This window comes from Dama dama, chromosome 28 (assembly GCF_033118175.1).
Source record: "Dama dama isolate Ldn47 chromosome 28, ASM3311817v1, whole genome shotgun sequence".
Taxonomy (NCBI): Eukaryota; Metazoa; Chordata; class Mammalia; order Artiodactyla; family Cervidae; genus Dama; species Dama dama.
Window position 1 is genome coordinate 42,155,879 of NC_083708.1, and position 27,286 is coordinate 42,183,164.

At 41.5% G+C, this 27,286-nt stretch overlaps 1 protein-coding gene across 1 annotated transcript in view; it reads left to right on the forward strand.

Moving 5' to 3' along the window:
- The window catches only part of RTN4IP1 (reticulon 4 interacting protein 1), a 49,313-nt gene that overhangs the window by 15,246 nt on the left and 6,781 nt on the right, over positions 1–27,286 (forward strand). Inside the window, exons 5-8 of the mRNA XM_061131912.1 lie at positions 11,334–11,382; positions 20,405–20,541; positions 23,633–23,816; positions 26,890–26,982. Of these exons, the coding sequence (XP_060987895.1) occupies positions 11,334–11,382; positions 20,405–20,541; positions 23,633–23,816; positions 26,890–26,982 (463 nt within the window). The remainder of the gene's footprint in view (positions 1–11,333; positions 11,383–20,404; positions 20,542–23,632; positions 23,817–26,889; positions 26,983–27,286) is intronic.

Consider the following 27,286-nt stretch of genomic DNA (forward strand, 5'->3'; position numbering starts at 1 on the left):
AGGTTATTGATATTTCTCCCGGCAATCTTGATTCCAGCTTGTGCTTCATCCAGCCCAGAGTTTCTCATGATGTACTCTGCATATAAGTTAAATACGCAGGGTGACAATATATAGCCTTGATGTACTCCTTTTCCTATTTGGAACCAGACTGTTGTTCCATGTCCAATTCTAACTGTTGCTTCCTGACCTGCATACAGGTTTCTCAAGAGGCAGGTCAGGTGGTCTGGTATTCCCATCTCTCTCAGAACTTTCCACAGTTTACTGTGATCCACACAATCAAAGGCTTTGGCATAGTCAATAAAGCAGAAATAGATGTTTTCCTGCAGCTCTCTCGCTTTTCCGATGATCTAGCAGATGTTGGCAATTTGATCCTGGTTCCTCTGCTTTTTCTAAAACCAGCTTGAACATCTGGAAGCTCATGATTCACGTATTGCTGAAGCCTGGCTGGAGAATTTTGAGCATTACTTTACTAGGGTGTGAGATGAGTACAACTGTATGGTAGTTTGAACATTCTTTGGCATTTCTTTTCTTTGGGATTGGAATGAAAACCGACTTTTTTCAGTCCTGTGGCCACTGCTGAGTTTTTTAAATTTGCTGGCATATTGAGTGCAGCACTTTCACAGCATCATCTTTTAGGATTTGAAATAGCTCATCTGGAATTCCATCACCTCCACTAGCTTTGTTCATAGTGACGCTTCCTAAGGTCCACTTGACTTCACATTCCAGGATTTCTGGGTTTAGGTGAGTGATCACACCATTGTGATTATCTGGGTCATGAAAATCTTTTTTGTACATTTCCTTTGTGTATTCTTGCCACGTCTTCTTAATATCTTCTGCTTCTGTCAGTTCCATACCATTTCTGTCCTTTACTGACAGAATGTGGTCCACTGGAGAAGGAAATGGCAAACCACTTCAGTATTCTTGCCTTGAGAACTCCATGAACAGTATGTTTCTCCTTCACTGCTCATATAATCCATTGCTAGGTACCATGACATTCAGTCTTACCATAATAAAATGCCATGATACCTTGTTGTGTTGGCGTAGTGGGAAGTAGGAATATTCTTGGAAGGCATTCTTAAACCAGAGCAGCCTGTAATAACTCAACTCAGAAATTACTATGCATCACGTCAGTATTTCCCACTGAACCCAAAGCAATTGTATTTTTTCAAATCAAATGTAGTGTCACCTGGCAAGAGAGGAAGTATTGATACAATGGAGGGGAAGGTTGGAGTGGAAAGAGCAGTTTTAACTGATTGTGGTTAGTAGGGGAAGAAAAATAATTTTCCCTTTACCCTTCTGAGTTCTCTACTGAGGCTTCTATAATAGAAGATTAACAAGAGAAAAACAAACAAATTCATTAACATGTGTGCCTTGTGTATACATGAGAGATGCCCCCGGGAAGGATGAGTTTCTCAAGGAGTTAGCTTAGAATTCAGGCTAAAATGCTGTCTTAAAGCCCAAGACAAAAGAGAAGTACAGGGAAGGCCAGTTTGTGGAAAGTTTACCAGGAAAAGCAAGAATAGAATTCATTATGCAAGTTTAAGTTGGTGACTTCTCCCTTGATAAGGGTCTAAAGTTATCTCCAGGGATTAACCTTTATCAGTCCTGGTAAAGAGCAGAGGAAGCACCTTTGTAAACTTCTGTCCTGCTTTTAGGCAGATAAGAGTTCAGAGATTTCTTACATCTACTTCTCAATTGCCTTCAGCTCAGAATAATCCTTATGCCTAAGTGGCATGTTTTGGGGTGCCATGTTTATTAGCATATCTTACTTTTGTAAGTTTTACAAAAGCACATATGTGTTACTTGAAAACTCTGTTCACCTCTTGGTGGGTGTCAAGTCAAAAGACACAACCAAGCCAAAGCTCAGGAGAAGGAAGGATTTGTTATTACTTGCAGCAAGTAAGGAGGAAATCAAGGTCTATCACAAACAGTATTGCTCTTTACAGCATCGGACCTTACTTTCATCACCAGGCATGTCCACAACTGGGTGTTGTTTTTGCTTTGGCTCCATCCCTTCATTCTTTCTGGAGTTATTTCTCCACTGATCTCCAGTAGCATATTGGGCACCTACCGACCTGGGGAGTTCATCTTCCAGTGTCCTATCTTTTTGCCTTTTCATACTGTTCATGGGGTTCTCAAGGCAAGAATACTGAAGTGGTTTGCCATTCCCTCTCCAGTGGACCACATTCTGTCAGACCTCTCCACCATGACCCGTCTGTCTTGGGTGGCCCCACACGGCATGGCTTAGTTTCATTGAGTTAGACAAGACTGTGGTCCATGTGATTAGATTGATTAGTTTTCTGTGATTGTGATTTCAGTCTGTCTGCCCTCTGATGACCTCTCTCAGTGCATACCGTCTTACTGGGGTTTCTCTTACCTTGGACGTGGGATATCTCTTCACGGCTGCTCCAGCAAAGCGCAGCTCCTGGTCCTTACCTTGGATGGGGTATCTCCTCACGGCCGCTCCTACTGACCTTGGACATGGGGTATTTCTCTTGGCCACTTGCCACTCCAGCGTTGCACAATAGAAGCAAGGTCTGATGCTGTAAAGAGCAATATTGCATAGGAACCTGCAATGTTAGGTCCATGAATCAAGGCAAATTGGAATTGGTCAAACAGGAGATGTAAGAATGAACGTCGATATTTCAGGAATCAGCGAACTAAAATGGACAGGAATGGGTGAATTTAACTAAGATGACCATTATATCTACTACTGAAGGCAAGAATCCCTTAGAAGAAATGGAGTAGCCCTCATAGTCAACAGGAGAGTCCAAAATGCTGTACTTGGATGCAATCTCAAAAATGACGGAATGATCTCTGTTTGTTTCCAAGGCAAACCATTCAGTATCATGGTAATCCAAATCTATGCCCTGACCAGTAATGCTGAAGAAGCTGAAGTTGAACGGTTCTATGAAGACCTACAAGACCTTTTGGAACTAACACCCAAAAAAGATGTCCTTTTCATTGCAGGGGACTGGAATGCAAAAGTAGGAAGTCAAGAAACACCTGGAGTAACAGGCAAATTTGGCCTTGGAGTACAGAATAAGGCAGGGCAAAGTCTATTAATAGAGTTTTGCCAAGAGAATGCACTGGTCATAGCAAACACCCTCGTCCAACAACACAAGAGAAGACTCTATACATGGACATCACCAGATGGTCAACACCGAAATCAGATTGATTATAGTCTTTGCAGCCAAAGGTGGAGAAGCTCTATACAGTCAGCAAAAACAAGACCGGGAGCTGACTGTCGCTCAAATCATGAACTCCTTATTGCCAAATTCAGACTTAAATTGAAGAAAGTAAGGAAAATCATTAGACCATTCAGGTATGACCTAAATAAAATCCCTTACAATTATACAGTGGACGTGAGAAATAGATTTAAGGGACTAGATTTGATAGACAGAGTGTCTGATGAACTATGGATGGAGGTTCGTGACATTGTACAGGAGACAGGGATCACGACCATTCCCAAGAAAAAAAATGCAAAAAAGCAAAATGGCTGTCTGAGGAAGCCTTACAAATAGCTGTGAAGAGAAGAGAAGCGAAAAGCAAAGGAGGAAAGGAGAAATAGTCCCATCTGAATGCAGAGTTCCAGAGAATACCAAGAAGAGATAAGAAAGCCTTCCTCAGCTATCAGTGCAAAGAAATACAGGAAAACAATTGAATGGGAATGACTAGAGATCTCTTCAAGAAAATTGATACCAAGGGAACATTTCATGCAAAGAAGGACTCAATAAAGGACAGAATTGGTATGGACCTAACAAGCAGAAGATATTAAGAAGAGGTGGCAAGAATACACAGAAGAACTGTACAAAAACGAACTTCACAACCCAGATAATCACGATGGTGTGATCACTCACCTAGAGCCAGACATGCTGGGATGTGAAGTCAAGTGGGCCTTAGGAAGCATCACTACGAACAAAGCTAGTGGAGGTGATGGAATTCCAGTTGAGCTGTTTCAAATCCTGAAAGATGATGCTGTGAAAGTGCTGCACTCAATATGCCAGCAAGCTTGCAAAATTCAGCAGTGGCCACAGGACTGGAAAAGGTTAGTTTGCATTCCAATCCGAAAGAAAGGAAATGCCAAAGAATGCTCAAACTACCGTACAGTTGCACTCATCTCACATGCTAGTAAAGTAATGCTCAAAATTCTCCAAGCCAGGCTCAGCAATATGTGAACCATGAACTTCCAGATGTTCAAGATGGTTTTAGAAAAGGCAGAGGAACCAGAGATCAAATTGGCAACATCTGCTGGATCATCGAGAAGGCAAGAGAGCTGCAGGAAAACATCTATTTCTGCTTTATTGACTATGCCAAAGCCTTTGATTGTGTGGATCACAGTAAACTGTGGAAAATTCTGAAAGAGATAGGAATACCAGACCACCTGACCTGCTTCTTGAGAAACCTGTATGCAGGTCAGGAAGCAACAGTTAGAACTGGACATGGAACAACAGACTGGTTCCAAATAAGGAAAGGAATATGTCAAAGCTGTGTATTGTCACCCTGCGTGTTTAACTTATATGCAGAGTACATCATGAGAAACTCTGGGCTAGATGCAGCACAAGCTGGAATCAAGATTGCCAGAAGAAATATCAGTAACCTCAGATATACAGATGACACCACCCTGATGGCAGAAAGTAAAGAAGAACCTCTTGCTGAAAGTGAAAGAAGAGAGTGAAAACTGTTGGTTTAAAGCTCAACATTCAGAAAACTAAGATCATGGTGTCCGGTCCCATCACTTCATGGCAAATGGGGAAACAGTGGAAACAGTGACAGACTTTATTTTGGGGGGCTCCAAAATCACTGCAGATGGTGACTGCAGCCATGAAATTAAAAGACGCTTATTCCTTGGAAGGAAAGTTATGACCAACCTAGACAGCATATTAAAAAGCAGAGACATTACTTTGCCAACAAAGGTCTGTCTAGTCAAGGCTATGGTTTTTCCAGTAGTCATGTATGGATGTGAGAGTTGGACTATAAAGAAAGCTGAGTGCCAAAGAATTGATGCTTTTGAACTGTGGTGTTGGAGAAGACTCTTGAGAATCCCTTGGACAGCAAGGAGATCCAACCAGTCCATCCTAAAGGAGATCCGTCTTGAGTGTTGGTTAGAAGGACTGATGTTGAAACTGAAACTCCAATACTTTGGCCACCTGATGCGAAGGGCTGACTCATTTGAGAAGACCCTGATTCTGGGAAGGATTGAAGGCAGGAGGAGAAGGGGGGACGACAGAGGATGAGATGGTTGGATGGCATCACCAACTCAATGGACATGAGTTTGAGTAGACTCCGGGAGTTGGTGATTGACAGGGAGGCCTGGTGTGCTGAGGTCCATGGGGTCACAAAGAGTCAGACATGACTGAGCGACTGAACTGAACTGAGCTTGACTGATCACAAACAAAATTGGAGAAGTTTTGAGCTAAGATAATTTGCATATTCATGTAGGGACTTGGCCTTGGAAGCTTTAATTGATTACAATCACAAGGGCCAATTGTAAACAACAATTGACATTATCTTTGCTATTGTTCCATGGGATTCCCCGGTGGCTCAGATGGTTAAGCGTCTGCCCACAATGGGGGAGACCTGGGTTCAATCCCTGTGTTGGGAAGATCCCCTGGAGAAGGAAATGGCAACCCACTCCAGTATTCTTGCCTAGAAAATTGCATGGCCGGGGGAACCTGGTGGGCTACAGTCCATGGGATCGCAAAGAGTCAGACAGGACTGAGGGACTTCACTTTCACTTTCTTGCTATTGTTACCTTTCTTGCCTATAAGAGTTACTTCTGCATTCTTTTGTTCCCTTGAAAGTGAAAGTGTTAGTCACTCTGTCATGTCCGATTCTTTGCAACCCCATGGACTGTAGCCCACCAGGCTCCTGTCCATGGAATTCTCCAGGCAAGAATATTGGAATGGGTTGCCATTTCCTTCTCCAGGGGATCTTCCTGACCCAGGGCTTGAACCTGGTAATTACTGAGACCCGTTTGCTCTCTGTATAATTATGTTGCCATTTTTACACCTGAACATTTTTGTGCTACCTTTGCAGAGTAGAGAGTCATGAGAAAATGTTCTAGGACAAATATATGTGCTGCATGCAGTAAACTGAGAAAACTCCACAAGGCCGGTTTGTTTTGGCTCCCTGCTTCGTCTGGTCTTGGAGATCAGATGCTCTTTTCCCCCAAGCACAGGGTGCACACCTCTCCCGAGGGTCTTGTGACCAGCTTCATGGAAGAAGTTCAGAGAGTCCTTCCCGAATTTGCTGTTTCTCACATTCCTTCCGCTTAAAATACTCAATCTCCCAAGGTGCCATGTTCTGGGGTGGCACAACCTGAATCCTGTTAGTTCCAGGGTAGATCCTCCTCTGGCCATGCTCCTTCTCTCATCCATTCTCATGTCGTCATCCCAAACAATCCTTCCTTCCGTCTTACTCCCTCTGTTTTGCACCAGATGGAAGGAATCAATGTCTTGGGCTGGTTCCCAACGCCTGTCCTGTTTGGGGAGCTGTGTTCCCAGTACCCCAGGTTGAAATTCTGAACACACGTCTCATAGCACCATTGTTATCCTGTGTATGAGGTTTTTGGTCCATTATGGGTTAACTAAACCTTTTTAAAGGGCTCCCCTGGGCATCTTGCCAAGATGTATAAGTAGCTTTGTTTTCATGGGAAAATGTGTTTAAAGTTCCAAACAGCTAATTTACACATGAACTCTTGTGTAAGTTGGGGAATGTCTGCATGAATTAGGGAGGCTTGGAAGCAGGGGACACAGAAACCCGGACTGTCTTGGTCGTGCTTGGTTGATTTGTTTTGTAGCTCTTTTTCCTTTATTCATATTGTTTCTCACTTACTTGAGGGAATAAATTTAGCATATTATGATATGCTTTCTTTCACCCATCGGGCCCCCCCCCCCCCCGATTTAAAGGTTCTGGGTGAAACTAAAAAGAGTTTATGTGTTTTCAGCCTCATCATTATTTTTTTTTAAAGACCACTTGGTTTCTACGGATGGAAGATTTAGCCATATTTGAATCAGCTCTGTTTCCGAGCCATTAGGACTTAATGAAGGGCACTCAGCTCTTGTGATGTGACTTTTATTTTTATTTCCATTACAAGTATGTGGTCTGGGGAAAGCAATTGTGACGGTCGTATAGTTCTACGTTAGAAAGGTGAAGAAACTAAATATAAGCTTAAATTAGATTGCAAATGCCAATTCTTATTCATAAGTCCTGGAGTACACCTCTGTGATTATCGTTTCATTGCGGATGCATCTGAGGCCTAGAGGTTCAATTAATGAGAGCGTTGGGGCTTGACCCTGGGTCTCTAGGTACCGTGCCCTGGCGTTTGAAGACTTCTGGGGCTTAGCCAGAATATAGAAATTTGAAAGGCAATTCACTACTTCTGGATCACCTGCTGTTTTGTAGTGTGTTTCATATATTTTTTATTTGTAAGGCGATTAGAGTGTTGATGCCATGTCTCGTAAGATTGTGATACTGAAAATGTGACTGTAGAGGTCTTAGGTGCCCAGATGCTGAATACAGAGTGACTCGGTCATGGAAAAGAAGTCAGCATTACCTTAGTGCCTTAACGTATGTTTAGGGGAGCAGGAGGATCGGCAGAAATGACAGAGGAAAATGAGAATCTAGGGTTTAAAATGCATTAGCTGCTTAGTTGGAGAAGGCAATGGTAACCCACTCCAGTGTTCTTGCCTGGAGAATCCCAGGGACAGAGGTGCCTGGTGGGATGCTGTCTATGGGGTCGCACAGAGTCGGACACGACTGGAGCAGCAGCTGCTTAATAATAATTCATATTTTCTTGTTAATTATTAAGCAGCTGCTTAATAATTATTCATATTTTCTTCCCCCATATTTTTATATCAGCCACAGTTCAGTTTCCACTGACTTCAAAAAAAGCTGGGCATATGGACTTAGTAAGAGAGGAATGTGATTAAAATTATTGGCAATTTTGAATTATAGTGCTTTTAGCAAAGAGTATTTCCTGGGTACTTGCTGTTTATAAACCAACAAGCAATACAGCACACTTTTCTTCACCATGACAAATAGGCTTCTACTTCAGTGAAGTCTGAATGCATCTTGTGACTATTACTGCAGCTGGGTGGAAAGTACTCCCACTCTATAGCACTGAAGTGAAGGGCCGCTGGGGGTAAGGGACAGCAGGATTTTCCCTTTTTATTGAAAGTGCTTTGAGGAGTACAAGAAGAGTTTGTTCAGTCGTAGGGCTTCAGACCACGGAGTACTAGCTGACTTATTGTTGGCTTGAAAATATATTTGCCTGCTGTCCAATATGGGGACTTTCCTTGCCTAAAGAAAAGTACAGGCCCTGGTTAAGCCTGCGCAAAACATGGAGCTTGCAGGGCCAGAGAAAGGTGTGTCCCCAGGGCTGCCTCACACACAGACCGCTGGTCTGTAGCCCTCACGGGGCTGGTTCCTGGCCTGTTCTGCACTCATGGGCGCCATCAAGTGGCAGCGTCAGGAACTGAAGCTGCTAACGCAGAACCACACCCTCGTCCAGCAAGCGCTGCTGAGAAACACAGTTTTGCTTTTTTATATGGAGGAGTGAGACTGTTTTGGATCAAGAGATATGGGGGGAAGCTATGATCTAACAGTAATGAGGCTGGAGGTGTGTCTGGCCGTTGGATCCCTGAGCAGCCATTGTATTTGTGTGTGTGTGTGTCAAAGTCGCTCGGGCGTGTCCCGACTCTTTGGACCCCATGGTCTCTACAGTCTCTGGGATTCTCCAGGCCAGAATACTGGAGTGGGTAGCCTTTTCCTTCTCCGGGGGATCTTCCCAACCCAGGGATCGAACCCAGATGTCCAGCATTACAGGCAGATTCTTTACCAGCTGAACCACAAGGGAAACCATTGTATTGGGATCCTCTTAATCCTGCATTCTTAGGGAGAGAACTAGAAATTCATTTCAAGCTTTTCTTTATTGGAAGAAACTTTAGTGCAGTTTTTCAAATAGCCAGGTGACTCCCACATTTAGGATAGTAGCAGTTGTTGTTAATTGTCAGATATAATGCTGATTTAAATGATTTTTTAAAAAATATATTTTTATTTTTGGCTGTCCTGGGTTTTCATGGCTGAGCGTGGGCTTTCTCTAGTTACGGAGAGTGGAGGCTTCTCTCTAGCTGCAGTTCACAAGCTTCTCACTGTGGAGTGCAGGCTCAGTAGCTGTGGCACACAGGCTTAATTGCCCCATGATATGTAGAATCTTCCTGGACCAGGGATTGAACCTGTGTCCCCTGCATTGGCAGGCAGATTCTTAACCTCTGGACCACCAGGGAATTCCAATGATTTTAAAGTCTAGAAACATGGATCAGGCCTCTGCTACACACAGGGCAGTAGGCCTGCTGCTGGGCACATATAAGGTCTCTGTCCTCGAGGCTTGCAGAATGGCTTGGGCAGCAAGCATATGAATGAAAGTTAACAGCATGCCAAATGCACAACGTGCATATCAGGCTCAGGGCTATCTCTCAGGTATTGTTCAGGCAAACTGGGACGTGAGCCTTTGAGGATAGGGAGATCTCAGCAGACAGTGAAGGCATTTGAGAGCTTGAGACGTGGGCCAACATGCATGGAACTTGGGGTGCATGCGAGGGGACCAGGGATGCTTAGGTGGAGAGTCTGTTGTAGAAGTAATTGAAAGGAAATCAGAGTTGCAAAAAGATAAGATTGTGAAGAACTTAAATGAGAGTTTGACCAAACTTAATATTTCCAAAATAAGAGGGTAAAATATTCCAGGGATGAACTAATTGTTGGATGTATCTGTGAAGCAGTCTTAGTGTTCCCCCTGCCCCCCCCCCCCACCGACCCCGATTTAGGAAGTATTAAGGCTATTAAATATGTGAATTGAAGGATTTTTGGAAGAGTTTATCTTCAAAGTTTTTTTATTCTTTATAATTCTGTGAAATTGAAAGTAACTCTTCTAAAAGGAGTATCATTTCCAAAGAGACTTGTCTTAATTACATTTGATGTTGTTAATTTCAAAAGGAATAGCTGACTGAAAAATATTGCCAGTAACTTCTAAGGTCCAAAGGGTGACAGTCAGCCTTCTGTGATTTGGGTAAGAGAGAAAAAAATAAAATGAAAGTAGAGTTAAGATTGTAAACACAATGTCTGTTCCAAGATCGGGTGTCCCTGCTTGAGGTCGGTGACAGAGTTCCCTGCACTTTCCAGCAGTTGATTCAGAGGGACCCACGGTCTGCAGTTACAGCATTTGCAGTGACAGATAATAGAAGCATAGCTACTGCCACAACTTAGTTATCAGAAAATGTCCCCTCCCCCCCCCGCCGTGGGCACTCCAGGTGGCACTCCACAATTCTCATGAATTTTCTCAACAGTATCTCCTTCACTAATGCAGCATCAGATATCAAACAGTAACTTTTTGTAATGTCTCTGAGCCTAGACTGGTAATAGAACACCAAAGTGCAATTCAGTATAGTTTTCTGAGGACTCGAATCTCTGCAGTCAGAGGAAGGCAGTTCACTGGAGCTCTAGCTTAATTCAAGAATGGAATGTAAGAATATGGAAAGCAGTGATTCTTGACTAGTGAGTCTCTTTTGCACCATACCTTCTTTGGGAACTTGGTGATAAGTCTGATGGATCCCTCTTCTCCCCAGTGCACTTAGGCATGATCTCACCAAGTTTTGCATGTTATTTAAGTCGGTTCACACCCTCACAGCCCTCAGCGGCGCTCATCCACAAACCACAGGCTGCACACCCTTGGTCTGGAGAGGCAGGATGACTACACACAGTAAGCAGACACGGTGAAAACCTGGAGCACAGGCATGTTTGGACTGAGAAAACAGATTCATCTGCTTTAACAAGAAACCAAACTGAAGATAAGATTGGTTTCCCTTTATGAAAGCCGGTGATCGTGATGGGACAAGTCTGAACAAGAGACGCTTATTCCACTTTGGGAAGAATGTGGTCAGGAATGTGATTTTTCTCAGAGAGCAACTGAATATTCTGTAGCACACTGAAAAGGATCCCAAAGCTTGCTCTTAGAGAGAAAGCTATAGTAATTTAAACCTAGAAAAATTATAAGGCAAATGTTACCAACAACCATCTGAGCTACTTTTAAAAATACAGATCATTGGTATATTTGGTTTTTGTAATCTTGGTAAAGAGTTCATAGTACGTCTAACTTTAAGCATTCATGGATTCTTGGTGAACCTAAAATAAAAACCTTGTGTAATAGAATCTTAGGAAGCTGAATGTTTGCTTTGGGGATTATCTTTGAGCCAGTTACATGTTGAAAACATCTTGTTTGTTTATTCAGTTATGTTGGCTTAATATCTTCATGATAGTTTTTTTGTGTGTTGCAGTGTTTTAATCCTGGGAGCTTCAGGTGGAGTTGGTACTTTTGCTATACAGGTAAGACAATTTATCTTGTGACTAGGAAGATTATTATTTTCATGAATTAAAAAATTTATATATTGTGGATTACTTTTCCTTGAAAGTGGAGAGAAATTACATTCATTGTGATTTCAGCTTGCTCTCCTAAGAAGGAAATTTTCTTAGAAGGAAGCATTAACCTTTCCAGTGGTTTAATATATGAATTAGTTTTGTGGATCTCCTGTGTAACAAATGGAGGAAAGCTTTCAGGGAGAAAGACCATGGGCAAGTGAAAATGGATGGAAGTTTGCAGTTTGGTAGAAATTGATAAGCTAGTTCTAAAAAATATATAAGACATGCAATAGCCAAGATGCTGTGTAAAGATGGTAAAACTCATATCTACAGAATCAATGCAATCTTATCAGAATAGCAGCTGCCTTTTTTTTTTTTTTGCATAAATGGGCAGGTGGAACCTAAAATCATGCAGAATTTCAGGGGACCACAAATTGCCAAACAATCTTGGCGAAAAAGGACAAAATTGGAGGACTCACACTTCTCGATTTTAAAACTTAGTTACAGAACTATCGAAGTCAAAATGGTACTGGATTGGCTTTACCCCAAAAATGTTTTTGGTGTTAAAAAAAAAAAAGAAATAGGGAAAAAAGAACTATACTTCAATAAAATATATATATGTATTAAAAGCAAAAAAAAAAGTATTTTCATCAAGTTAGATATATAGATCAATGAAATAGACTTGAACATCCAGAAGTAAACCGGTATATTCTATGACCAGTTGATTTTTGACTAGGGTGACAAGATAGTTAAACAGGGAAAAGAATAGTCTTTTCAATGAATGGTACTGAGGCGACTAGACATCCACATATAAAAGGATGAAGTTGGACCCCTATCTCACATCATATGTGAAAACTAATTCAAGCTGGGTCAAAGACCTAAATATAAGAGCCAAAACCATAAAACTCATAAGAAAACATGGGAGTAAATCTTCATACATTGGATTTGGCAGTAGATTCTTAGACATGACACCAAGAGAACAAGTAAAACGAGAAAAAAATTAGATAAATTGGACTTCGGTAAATTGAAAACTTTTGTGCATCAAAGGATACTATCAAGGAAGTAAGAAGACAACACACAGAATGAGAGCAGATATTTACAAATTATTTATTTAATAAGGATATAATATACAGAATATAATATAATATACAGAATATGTAAAGAACCCTTACCAGCTCAACAACAAAAAGACAACCCAATTAAAAAATTAGCAAAGGACTTGAGTAGACATTTCTTCAAAGAAAATCTAAAAATGGGCAGTAAGCCCATGAAAAAGTGTTTAACGTCATTCGTCATTAGGGAAATGCAAATCAAAACCACATGAATGATTGACTTAAGGAGATGTGGTATTTATGTGTGTGTGTGTTTATGTATTTGTATATACATCCCCCCACACACAAAATGCATATTACTAGCCATAAAAAATAACGAAATATTGCTATTCATAGCAACATGGATGGACCTAAAGAAATTATGCTTAGTGAACTAAGTCGGAGAAAGACAAATACTATATGATATCATTTATATGTGAAATCTAAAAAAATATAATACAAGTGAATCTATATACAAAACAAAAACGGAGTCAAAGACATAGAAAACAAACATGGTTACCAAAGGGAAGAGGCGGGGAGGGACAAATTAAGACTATGGAGTTAATAGATACAGGCTACTATACATAAAATACATAAGCAACAAGGATTTACTGTATAGCACAGGGAATTGTACCTAATATCTTATAATAACTTATAGTGGAATATAGTGTGCAAAAAAACCCACAAAACCCTGAATACCTGAAATTAACACAACATTGTAAATCAACTCTATTTCAGTTTAAAAAAAAAAAAACACAGGTAGCACTTCACACCTACTAGGATGGCTATTAAAAAAATGGAAAATAACAATGTTCACAAGGATGTAAAGAAATTGAAAGCCTTATATGGTGCTAGTGGGAATGTAAAATGGTGCAGCCACAGTGGAAAACAATTTGGCAGTTTCTTAAAATTCTTAATTCTGTATTAAACTTAGAATTACCCCGTGATCCAGCAGTTCCATTCCTAGGTGTATACTTGAGAGAAATGAAAATCTATGTTCAAGCAAAAACTTATATACAAATGTTCATTCGTAACATCAGTATTCATAATAGTCAAAGAAACGGAAAAAACCCTAATGTCTATCAACTAACAAATGGAAAAACAAAATGTTGTGTGTATATACACAAGGGAATGTTGTTCAGCCATCAAAAGGAATGAAATTCTGATTCATGATACAGCATAGATAAACGTTCAAAACATAATGCTAAGTGAAAGAATCCAGACAGAAAAGGTCACATTTTTGTATGATTCCATTTATCTTGTGTCCAGAAGAGACAAATCCTTAGAGACAGAAAACAGATTAGTTGTTGCTAGTGGCTGGGGGGAAGAAATGGGAGATGGAGAGGACTCCCAGGAAATGCACACCTTGATTCATCTTAATTCACGTTTAGATACTGCTGTGGTCTGAATGTTTGTGCTCCTCTGAAATTCGTGTTTTGAAGTCCTGATGCCCATAGTGATAGTGTTGAGGCCTTTGGGAAGTGGTTAGGTCATGAGGGTGGAACACTCGCGAATGATACTGAAGCCCTTATGAAAGAGGCCAGCAGAGCTCCCGAGCCCTTCTACCACGTGAGGACGCAGAGAGAAGGCTCAGGCTTCGGACCAGGAAGGTGGCTCGGAAGACACCTGGGTGCTGACACCCTGATCTTGGACTTCCAGCCTCCAGAACTATGAGAAGAACATTTTTGTTGTTTATAAGGTACCCAGTCTATGTTGTTACAGCAGCTCAAACAGACTTAAGGCAGATACCCCAGTGCCTAATCCATAGATTGTCAGTAAATGTGAATTAATAAGTAAATGGAAGAAAGGAAAAGAGGGAGGGAGGATGGGAGAAAAAGAGAAATATCATATTCTGCTGGTTAAAGTGTAATTAGTATAACTAGTTGGGAAAATACTTTGGCGATATCTACTAATTATGAATATAAATTGCCCTGCGACAGCCTAGCAAAGTGTGAATTTACTTTGTAGATGGAAATACAGTCATCCCTCAGTATACCAACCTCAGATTTGTTCCAGGACCTCCTTGGATGCCAAAATCCATGGGTGCTCAAGTCCCTTTCATAAAATGGCATGAAGTGTCCAACTCTTTGAGACCCTCTGGACTGTAGCCTTCTAGGCTCGTCTGTCCATGGGATTCTCCAGGCAGGAATACTGGAGTGCATTGCCATGCCCTCCTCCAGGGGATCTTCCTGACCCAGGGATCGAACCTGAGTCTCTTACGTCCGCTGCATTCACAGGCACATTCTTTACCACTAGCGCCACCTGGGAAGCCCAGATAAAATGGCATAGTATTTGTATATAACCTGCACACATCCTGTTGTATAATTTAAATCTTCTTTAGATTACTTATGTTACCTAAAACAATGTAAATGCTATGTAAATAGTGTGCTGTTGATTCAGGTTTTGCTTTTTGAAATTTTTTTTTCCTGAATATTTTCAATCCCTGGTTGGTTGAATTCACTGATGTGGAGTTCTTAGATACAGAGGGTCAACTGTACATGCATGTTCACCAAAAGATAACGTCCTAGAATATCCCCCAGATATGTCCCAGGTATTATCCCCTAACTGGCCATCAACAGTAAAATGGGGAAGTGAGTGAAAGTCACTCAGTCATGTCTGACTCTTTGCGACCCCATGGAGAGTCCATGGAATTCTCCAGGCCAGAAGACTGGAGTGGGTAGCCTTTCCTTTCTCCAAGGGATCTTCCCAACCCAGGGATCAAGCCCAGGTCCTTCACATTGCAGGTGGATTCTTTACCAGCTGAGCCACCAGGGAAGCCCAAAATGGGAAGTGAAAAGTGAAGTTATTCAGTTGTGTACAACTCTTTGCGACCCCATGTACCATAGCCTACCAGGTTCCTCCATCCATGGGATTTTCCAGGCAAGAATACTGACGTGGGTTGCCATTTCCTTCTCCAGGTAAAATGGGGAAGTGAACTGCAATATATTCTTATGTTTAGAGTATTACACAGCCATGAAAACAAACTATTGGGGACTTAGCTGGTGGTCCAGTGGTCTGCCTTCCAGTGCAGAGGATGCAGGTTTGATCCCTGGTCAGGGAACTAATATCCTACATGCCTCATGTCCCGAAAACCATAAACATAAAACAGAAGCAATATTGTAACAAATTCAGTAGAGACTTTAAAAGTCGTCCACATCAAAAAAATCTTAAAAAAGCAAGCTATAGTTGTGCACAATGTAGTAGATGAATTTAACAAGTAGAAAGAAGTCAGAAACAAGAGTATAACTTATATGATTCCATTTAATGATACTCAAGAACATGTAAAACTAAACAGTAGTGTCTAAGGATGCTTATCTAGGTAGAGAAACTTTTTTTTTAATAGGTGAGGGGAGGCTTATGTAAAAGTCCTGGTAGTTGTTATTACGTCTCAGGGAACGAGGAAGGTTTTGATTGGGAGAGGGAAGTGAGATATTCTAGTTCTTAATCTTGAGCAATGCCTAAGATAGTGTTTGCTTTGTAATAATTTGTTAAGCTGTACATTTATATTCCACACACTTTTCTCTGTGTGTTATGTTTCACAATGAAAACATTTAAATAAGATTAAACAATTGATTAATAGAAAAATATCAAGGTTTAATCCCATACAAAGTTATTGTGAGAAAAAGAAACCATGAAGAGTAGAATAACGTATCTACAGATAAGGAAAACACATGAGAAAACATCAAAATGAAACCTGCAATTTCAAAACGAGCTAAAAAGAACATTTTACAAAATACAAAGACATGAATAAAATAAATCAGAATTGGAAAAACTCAGAAATAAAGTAAAAAGAAATAACAAAAGACTAAACTAGAAGGAGGGCTTCCCTGGTGGTTCAGACAGTAAAGAATCTGCCTACAATGCGGGAGACCTGAGTTCGATCCCTGGGTCAGGAAGATCCCCTGGAAAAGGGAATGGCTAACCACTCCAGTATTCTTGCCTGGAGAATTCCATGGACGGAGGAGCCTGGCAGGCTACAGTCCATGGGGTCACAAAGAGTCGGACACAACTGAGCGACTTTCACTTTTCAAACTAGTAGGAACTCAAACACAACACATAATGCCGTATTCTTGCCTGGAAAATACCATAGGCAGAGGAGCCTAGCGGGCTAAAGTCCACCAGGTCACAAAGAGTCGGACATGACTTTAGACTAAACCGCAGCGGCGCAGCAGTAGAAACAATGTGTAAAGAGAAAAATTGTAAATTGCAAAGAAAGGAAGAGATAAAGATAGATTCAAGAGAAAAGTGTCATGTATTGAAGATAAGAAAGGAAATTGCTGTATCAATGAGAGTCTCTGATGAGGAAAACCAAAATGAGGGAATAAAACAAATGCTAAAACCCGTAATTCAAGAAACTTCCCTACTTCCCTGAAGTTAAATGATTTGAAACTACATATTCAATGGCTGGAGTGCTTATTGAAGAACATGGGCCCAGAATGAGCAGTATCAAGGGAAACTAGCAAAATTACTGACCTTTAAAGAAAAGGAGAAAAATAAAAAAAACTTTGGGACATCTTTAAAAAAAAAAAAAGAATGTGACATATGAGTAAAATTAGATTATCAGCACTTTTTGATAACAGTGCTTTAATGCTGGGGCTGGAGTTGGAGTAACATTTAAGACACTTGAGAAAGAATATGCTAAAATTTTATATACAGCAAAACTGGCCTCTGTATACTAAAGGACATATACGAACTGTTAATAACATGCACGAACTTGAGGAGTATGTTCTTCTGATCTCTTTCTGAGAAATATACTAGAAAATGAGCTTCTGAAAACTAAAATGGCTAGAGAGACATAACCCTAAGGACTGGTGGTAAATGTTAAATATACAGTTATCTGTAGAACTAAAACTTCATGACGGCTTAGAGAGTACAGTGTAACTCTGTCAAAGTAAACAGTACAGCTGTTTTTAAAAAGGAGGAATAGTGGGAAAGCATATGTAAAATTATTTGAATGCTTTCATTGATCATATTGGGCATGATTTTAGTACTATTATTCAGAGACTGGTATGTGTGTGATATACAATAGAACACTTGGGTATTTATGGCATATTTTAATTCTATAATCCCCTTTGTCTTTGACCATCAGGATTTTAGTAGTGGAAGAAAGGAGATACAGATGTAATAGAGGTTAAGTAAAAACTTGATAGTCCGGAGTTTGAATTGAAAGATTCAAAATGAACTCAAGAGCTATTTTGTATATGTGTGTATGCAAAACTGACTCTTGAAATGTCATTGCTCACATGCACACAAAAATTCACGGCCTTGGAGTAATGGCAGATTCCAGACCTATGGCATGAAATGTATAAGAATGAGCGTAGAATATATAAAATAGCAGAGAAGTTAGTAATGACTAGTTGAATCATGTCAAAAAGACTCAGCAGCCAACTTGAAGAAATTCCTAAAGGTTATCAAAGAAGACAGTTTGAGCTTCAGAAATAGTCATGATAGTTACAAAAGAATGAAAGCTTCCAAATATTTTTAAATCCATGACTTAAATGAGTTCATGATGATATTTTTTAAAGTCACTTGGAAGATGATAGGAAACCAATTTATTATTTTATAAACTAAAAAAGGAAACAATTATTTGCCCTTTCTATATGAATTGTACACCTGAATAAACAAAGTAGCATATGAGGAGAGGCGTTTCTTTATAAAGTATTCCAACTACTAAGTGAAAACAGGAGAGAGAGAATAGCACCGTTTTGCAACCACCAGCAGACAACCACTGAGATTTAATAAAAAGAGGGACAAGCAGACATGCTCAGCCTTCCATAGTTTGCAGATGCTGTTCTTAATATTGCTAAGAGGATATAAACAGGAAACACAGAGGACAGAGTAGTATGTGGAACTGTCCCAGGTGTGCAGGCAGAAATTCCAGAGTTTCCAGGGGAAAACTCTGCAGGGTACATAGCCTAGATTCCTTTGCAGGTAAATTTTAAGTGAAGGGGGGATAGAAGAGGAGCCTATAGTTTAAAAAAAAAAAAAAAAAAAAAGGACATATTTTTAAAATGCACAGGACTAAACTGTAGTATCTAGGAAATACATACTTGGATAATAAAACCTTTTTTTTTGTTTTTTTAATGCAAGGAGGTGATTTACTCTAAGCATCAGGGTGATGGTGACTTTTGGGAGGGAGGGCACATGGAGAGCTCTTGGAGTGGCTGCCAGCTTGCTGTCCCGGTCGGAGTGCTGTCTGCCTTAGAGACGTCTCCTTGTGTTGTATTATTTCTTCTTATTATTTTTAACAGTTTACATAAAATTGTTTTTAGATCTAAAGCTGCTTTAAAACCTTTCAGTAGTGTGCAGTGATAGTAGATGGGAAGATTCCCTGGAGGAGGAAATAGCAACCCACTCCAGTGTTCTTGCCTGGAAGATCCCATGGACAGAGGAGCCTGGTAGGCTACAGTCCATGGGGTTGCAAAACGGCCAGGCATGAAGAAGCGACTAAACGTCAACAACAGCAGTGATAGTAGATAGTTCTAAGTAGGAGAGGAAAATCTAGAAATTTGGAAAAAAATTAATGGAACTTCTCAAGATGTGACAAATTCTTTCTATTTAATACTGTTTAAGAGAAGCACAAATTAAATATTGGTGCTTAGAAGACAGTTTCCTTTCTTCTTGACAGTTTCTTTTTTCTACAGATACTAGATATTCACCTTGGATTGTATTCTTCACATATTTGAGTTGAGTTTAGGACTTGATGTTGAAAGCAACGTGTCATTATACTTAATTCTCTCTGTTTTTGGCCCATAAACATAAAATATCATATTTGATGTCAGCTTAAATGTTTTAATTCCTCCTCAGATATCCAGGGTATATTCCTTGGTTAATATTACTTTTTAAAAGTGAGAAGTTAGATAAGATTATGAATAGTTTTTAAATCCTTTATTTTTTTTGTAGTTAACAGATCTCCAGCCTTTGTGTATGTACCACTGATTGGCGTTTCAGTAGTGATCAGAACACAGATCTCACTTATTCTTATGAACCTCTACAACTTATATCAAGGAAGCTTGGGAAATTGATACTGAGGACAGGAATGAGAAAACAACTAATTTGTTATGACCTACAACTGTCCATTTGAAAATTTCTCAGTGAACATCAAGTAACTGTTCTCAGATTTTTGCTGATAATGGCTCCCTTTTAATTGTATGAAATTGCCATTGTAGGAAAGAATGACAGCAATTTTGGAGCATGAGGCTTTCTGGATACTTAATCCTGAATCCTTCTTTATATTTGTCTAGTTATTTTAAGATATAAAGTATCTGCATTTTAAATCCCGCAAACCATTTATTTAGGTCTTTTTACTCCAAAGGAGAGGAGGACCTGATCCATGTTTTGGAAGTAAAATGACCACATTTCCCTCCCCCATTTTTAATAGCACCTTTCACTTATTTCCCAGTACCTGATTGCTTTAATGCAGTTGTCTGACTCAAGGTTCTACTTACTGGAGGTGCAAATGAAGTGATGTTGTGTTTTTATGTTGTGGATGCATTTGAAATAGTTATTTTCTGAGGATGTGTTTTTTTTTCCCCCCATTACCTTTGTCATCATTGAAAATGCTAAGCTTAAGGCCATCAACTTTTGTCTTTTCTGATGGCTGGTGAGGCTCTGAGCCCTTCTTTAAATGAGTTGGTTATAACTTCACGAAATTAAGGTGACTCACTGTCCCGTCAAGGGAAAATGAGATCTGTTTTTTGGATCTTTCTTTGTGAACAAAAATTTAGTCATTTTTACTAGCCTCTGGCAAATGGCTTCCTGTAGTTCTTGTTAAGACAAAGCACTTAGAATTGTCTAGAGATTAAGCTGATGTATGGATATCATGTGGTGCCAACTGTTTTTTGTTTAATGCAGTTTTTCTGCCCCCCTCCCCCCTTTTTTTTTTCCTTTTTGGGCAGGTGATGAAAGCATGGGATGCTCATGTGACAGCAGTCTGCTCCCAGGATGCCAGTGAACTTGTGAGGAAGCTTGGGGCAGATGATGTGATCGATTACAAATCTGGAAGTGTGGAAGAGCAGTTGAAATCTTCAAAGCCGTATGTATCCAAACAGTGTGCACATTGGGAAGGTGGGAACAAGGACGATTGATAATGCATGCCTGAGATGGTTTGGTGGCCTTACAGTCATGTTGGTGTCTTAAAGAAGAGTCTGTGAAAACACTTCGTGTCACTAGAGGTCATTTAGGTTGGTGTCTGTTTTTTCTCCAGATGTTAATATAGCACGATCATGAACTGTGTACTGAGGAAGATATTTTGCTTACCTGGCCTATTGCTAATTTTTAAGTTAACTTTTATTGCTGGTGTGTAAGAAGGCCAGATTGGAAGTTTATTTCCCCCAGTGGCATTTGTCACCACGAGTAGAACATAGAGCAGTACATGACATATGTTATTAGTGTTTTGCCTTTTTAATGGGGGTTTCAGAGAAGCAAAGGCCATGTAGACACCAGTATTGGAAGCCTGTGAATGTTGTCACTGCACCTGAATGCCAGGTTGTTATTTGAGCAAACATACCAAGTGGGAGCGGACTCTGGAATTCTCTCAGGCCCCCGTCCATCCTGACTGTGGCTCAGGCAGAGACAGGGAGGTGTTTCAGAACCTGGTCTTCACTCAGCCCAGGCAAAGCTGCAGCAGAGTGTCTCAGGAGCTATTTCACTGCTTCTGTTTCAAAGATTTTTCCTTTTTAAATTAGTTTTTTTTTTATTCGTATGGCTGTGCCAGGTCTTAGTTGTGGCATGTGGGATCTAGTTCTCCACCAGGGATCAAACCAGGCCCCCTGCGTTGGGAACATGGAGTCTTAACCACTGGACCATCAGGGAAGTCCCTTAAATTAGTTTTCAGAAGCTAATTATTGTTGCTCACTTTAAGTAAAAGTATATTTTCATAGGTTTAAAAAAAGAGAAAAAGACCTAGGCTTCCACATAGTAGTAATGTCAGCCGGTCACCTCTCTTCTGCTGCTTCTAGGAATAGCCGCAGGAGACAGGCCAAGGCCGACCGTCTCCCTGCTGTCCACCTTTAGTTTTATGCGTGTCCGAAGTCTGTCTCCAGAGAAGAGGAGCCCTGGCGGGTGAAGGCAGGCGCGCACACAGGCCGGCCTCCCCTCTGCACCTCACTGCTCCTCCGCGCTCTGTCCAGGGGCTTTGCTCCTCCCGTTTGCTCTTTTCCAGTCAGAGAACTTCACTAGCTCACAAACGCAGGCTGTTATTTTTTGAATGACTGCTTAGTTAAAATTGATCTTTGCAGCTTCTGCCTGGAGGTTGGTCTCTTAATCCACCTAGAATAAATTTGTTCCTCTTTCCAAATGGCCTTTTAGATTTGAATCCTAGGATTTTACAACAGGAAAGGGCTTTGAAGTCCTTCAGCCCCACTCTGTCATGCTACAGCCAAGAAGATAAGGGGCAGAGAATTTAGGAGTATTTTTCGTGCTCAGGATGATGCCACTTCATCATTAGTGGGAGAGCCGGGTCTGCAGCCTGGTCTCTGGACTACTTTTTCCAGGCAGTGCCAATTCTATAATGGTAGGCTGTCCTCTGTGATGCCATGGCTTCCCTCATAGCTCAGTTGGTAAAGAATCCACCTGCAAGCAATGCAAGAGACTCCGGTTCGATTCCTGGGTTGGGAAGATCCGCTGGAGAAGGGATAGGCTACCCACTCCAGTATTCTCAGGCTTCCCTTGTGAAATTAGCTGGTGAAGAATCCGCCTGCAATGTGGGAGACCTGGGTGTGATCTCTGGGTTGGGAAGTTCCCCTGGAGAAGGGAAAGGCTACCCGCTCCAGTATTCTGGCCTGGAGAATTCCATGGACTGTCAGACATGACTGAGTGACTTTCAGTTTCAGGCTGCCCTGAAGTTTTATCTAAATTATATTTAATTTAAATAATTATATCTAAATTATATTTAATTTGTATAATTTAAATTATAAATCATATTTGTTTATCTAAAATTTGGGAATAAATAGGAACTTAAAAGTAGAAACTGACAGTCATGAATTTTCTTTTTTTTTTTTTATTCTAATGAGAAGGATAATCTAGTAAGGTCACTCTTCACTTCATATGCTTAAATTTTTATTTGCCCTTGTTTAGTTTAGTCCCATGAAAGATTCAAGGGCCACAAAGTTGGCCAAAATTGGTTTTAGAAGCTTTGATGTTTGACTTCATGCAGATGAATTTAGAAGGGAAAAAGGGTTTATGGAAAAGGAATTTTCTCTATTAGCTTGCTTGATGTATAAGCATGCATTCTGTAAATAGATCTTTGTTTTCAAAAGTATTTTAAAACTTCTTTGGGTTTTATTCCCTTGAAGTGGAATATAGTGATTACAGCAATCTTAGGTTAGATTTAAGGAGTTGAATATCTGCTGGTTCCTGTGGACTGCGTCATGACTGTGTGTCTGGCAGTTAGAGCAGAACTGAAGGTGGAGAGCAGGCTGCCGACTCCTCTGTAGGCATTGCGCTGATGTTGTATGTGAAACCAAAAGAAAATTCCAGAAGGTGAAGAGGATGCTTCTACACACAGATCTGATTGTGAAGGGAATAAAAGCAAATCACTCATGTGGGTCAAAATCTAACGTACTCCTGTCTTAAGTACTCACATGCAGTAAAGAGTACTGTGACTTACACTGGATGAATCGCTTTGCAGTTTTCTATAAAGCTTGAGTCAAGGTGTCTCAGCCTTGGCAACTTTAGTTTTTCAACTATTGACATTTTGAGGCTGGATACTTATTTTCTGTGTGTTTTAGGATGTTTAGTCATCACCCCCAGCCTACAAATGCTAATACCCCCTTGCCACCACTTCTCCCAATTGTCACAACTAAAAATCTCTCAAAACATTGCCTAATATGTCTCCTGGGGACCAAAATCACTCTCAGTTGAAAACCACTTGTGTAAGTCATTTTTAAAGTATTAGAAAATAAGATGATTTTGTGATTTTAAAAAAGTAATCACATTTGACTTACCTTGGAGAAAACCCAGTAAGTAGATGTGCCTCTTCTCATTTGTCCGAGCAGCCACCCTTCTGCTGTTTGTGAGCTGTCATGGAAGCAAACCATGGGGCTAACTGGTGGAGGGGATGAAGGCGGCTTGGAGCCCCGGGTAAAGGCTGACCAGGACGTTTTGATGTGGTTCTTCCTCTCCAGGTTTGACTTTATCCTCGACAATGTTGGCGGATCTACCGAAACGTGGGCTCTGAATTTTCTCAGGAAGTGGTCGGGAGCCACGTATGTGACTCTGGTGACCCCTTTCCTCCTGAACGTGGACCGCTTGGGCATCGCGGACGGCATGCTGCAGACAGGCGTCACCGTGGGCTCTAAGACGTTGAAGGTAGGAGTAGAGTCTTGGTTGGCGCGAGCCAGCAGGCCCCTCAGGCTTCTGGGACTGGGTTTCCTCTGAGCCTTTTCTCCTCCAAGAGAAAAGAAACTCTGGAGTCCCATACTGACTGGGTACAAATTCTTGCCTCCGCTTTGGTAGCTGTGTAACCCGTGAAAATGACTCAGTGTCACTAAGCCTCCGCATCTTCACCTGTGAAATGCGGCTCATGGGGTCTCCCTTACTGTGTGTTGTAGGAATTAAATGAGATCTTCCATGTGAGGAACTTGGCACAACGCCTAGTACCTAAGATGCGCTTATTAAATGTTAGCCTTTATGATTAGCTATGTTACCTCTCTGGATTCCGAATGATACAGCTTCTGTTTTTTTTTTCTTGTCTGTGCCTGATGGCCCTCTCTCTGTTTCTCCGTCTTAATGCATAAGTCTCTTGTGTAAGAAGGTGGAAGTTTTATTAAGACAGCATAGAGCCGGGTGTTTTCATGGTAGTGACACTGAGATATACCAGTACCTCAAATGGAATAAGTGATATAAAAATATAAAGATACATGCCTTTTTTTTTTTTTTTCCCCCAATTTGGCAAACTACTTCAGGCTCAGGAGAAAGGCAGTAGAAGTTTCCTCGAGGGTAAAAAGATTGTATGTTGAGCTCCACTGCGCTATATTTGCAAGGCGACTGGCTCAATAAGTATCTTCAGCTTCTTCCTGGTTCTAGAAATTACTTTGGAAGCTCTTGGGGGTGGGGTTTAGGACTTTAAGTCTCCTGATTGCTCTGTCCTGACAGAGGTGAGGGGAAGGGCCGTGATGGAGGGGACACTGCTCAGTCCTTAGGCACTGGGTCTGGGTGACAGGAGTGAACAGACCGGGCAGTGCGCTCCAGGTTCCTTCCTTTCCCTTGGCTCAGACGGCACCCAGGAGCAGTGTCCACAGGGCGCTGCACTGTGGAGAGAGGAATCCTAGCTGACCTTTGTCTCTCCTTTCCCTTTTCATCAAACCCAGGCTTCCCAAGTGCTTTAACATACAAGTTGAAGTTTTCCCTAAGATTTCACAGTTGGTGTTTGAGGGAGACCTCTAACAGGTTGAGCTTCAGAGTTGTCCTCTGAGAGTAAAACAGGCCTAGCTCTCTTCATTTTCCTTTCCCTTTCTTGAAAGATGATAGTGGTAATCTCCTGCAAAAACCTTTTAAGTAGTTTCTCATGTCTTCCTGAGAATGTGCACAGTTAAAGCCTCATTGTAGTGCCTGCCTGCTTTGGTTTACTCTCTCCTGTAATGGCCTGGGGAAAAAAGAAACCACAGACCCCTTGGAGCAGAATGTAAAAATTCTGCTGTATCAGACCAAAAGTTTCACTGTACAGAGCAACCTGCTGTGAAGAACCGTAGATCCGGCCGTTGTGACCATCACTGTTCCTTCTTTAAAACCCTGAGCAATTACCAGAATGTTTTCATTGTAGTTGATAAGGCCAGTCCTTATGGAGAAGTACATGAACAGGTCTCCTGTGATTGTAATTAACTGGACCTGCTGTAAGTTTGGGACAGACCAGTGCCTCTGTTGTCTAGCTGCCTAAGCCTTGTTTGTTGTAGTTAGTTCCCTAGACCAGCGCTTCCTGACTTCTTTCATGCTATGACACACACAGAAGATCATAGTATTTAAATGGCATACCGAGAGTGCCCTGAGCCGAGAGCGTGCCCTCTGGAGACTTCCATCAGCCTGGGTCACTTTGCATACATTTGCATTTAGTCCCTTCAACATCCCCGTCAGCTAGGTGGTGGTGCCTCCATCCTACAGGCCAGGATACAGGCTGAAAGACGTAACTTGATATGCAAATTATCATATGTGAAACGAATCGCCAGTCCAGGTTCGATGAATGATACAGTGTGCTCAGGGCTGGTGCACTGGGATGACCCAGAGGGATGGGATGGGGAGGGAGGTGGGAGGGGGGTTCAGGGGGTTCCCCTTTACCAGGATGGGGAACACATGAACACCCATGGTGGATTCAAGGCAATGTATGGCAAAACCAATACAATATTTAAAGTAAAATAAATAAATTAATTAAAAAAAGAGGTAACTTGACCTCCGTGACACAACCATCGAGGCCTGAGGCAGAGCAGCGGGGGAGGTCTGTTGCCCCTGCCAGCTTCATGCCGAGATGGTCACTGATTGTCATGCCGTGAGGCAGTAGTGAGCTCAGTGCAGAAAGTCTGTGCTCGCCGGACGGTGGTGGGCAGGTGTGGGGAGGGAGGCGGCAGGTGGACACTGGCTGGCCCCGTCCTACCTCTGGATCGCTCTCATCTGATGATGTTTAGTTGGGAGGGTCATTGAGGTATCACAGAGAACCTCAGCTCACTTGCTGTTTTGATAATGGCTTACCCTACCTCCGACATGAAGAATAATCAAAAGTGGGTAAGTCAGTAGAGTGGTCATGAACCTTCTTGGTATAAGATTTTTGCTAATCTTCATCTGGGGGGGCGTTTTGTCCCATCGTAGCAGTGACTTGGAACCCGGTGTAATTATAGAGGAAGGTCCAGCCGTGACACATGAGGACCTTTGCACTTCGTTTTGCTTTTAAAACTGTCTTATTCCTCTGAGCCAGAAAAAAAAAATTGTGATTGGATTTCTTGTCTAAGATCATATTTTGGTGCCTTACTGCCCCTGAAGCATTCCTGAATTAGGTAAAACCTTTTCTGATGCCTCGGGGCTTTATTCACACCTTGGTAGGGAAAGTCTAGAGGTCTCAGCCCCTCACGTCCTGTAAGGGAGAAACCGAGTGTGTGAGACTAGTGAGACTGCCCTTGAAAAAAGAGCTTTCCTGTGCTTGCTTGCCTGACACTCACAACTTGGGGAAGAAACCCGACTTCACATGGCTGTATCTCTGTTCACTCACTCAGTTATGAAACATTCACGAGCATCTATTGTCTGTCAGTCACCATGTTGGGGGTACAGCCCATTGCGGCAGCAGGAGATGGGGAAGCAGTTTGTCTGTCTTAGTCATCCAGGAAATACGTTTCCCTAAATTTGCATTTAATTAGATTTCTTCCTTTCTGAAATTTGACACGTTTTGTTTTCTTTTTAGCATTTCTGGCAAGGAGTCCATTATCGCTGGGCCTTTTTCATGGCCAGCGGTCCATGTCTAGATGACATTGCGGAACTGGTGGAGGCAGGAAAGGTAAGTGACCCTGGTCCCCTGGGTGACCTTCCTAGCAAGCCCGGTCAGTGGGAGCTGTACAGAGGCAGGCTCGGCCAGTGTCCACACTGCCTTATGTGCCAGATTCAAGTGCTGGGTTTTGGGCTCTGTCTCCGTGGGAGTCATAGCCACAGACTGCTGCGTTTGAGAAAGAGCGTATGCCATCTAGGACAGCCCCCTTGGTTTATATACGAGAGGCAGGCCCCGAGAGCTTACATGCTTTTCTCAGAGACACTTGGTTAGATGGCAGTAGAGCTGGGATCTACAGCTAGACTACTAACATTTT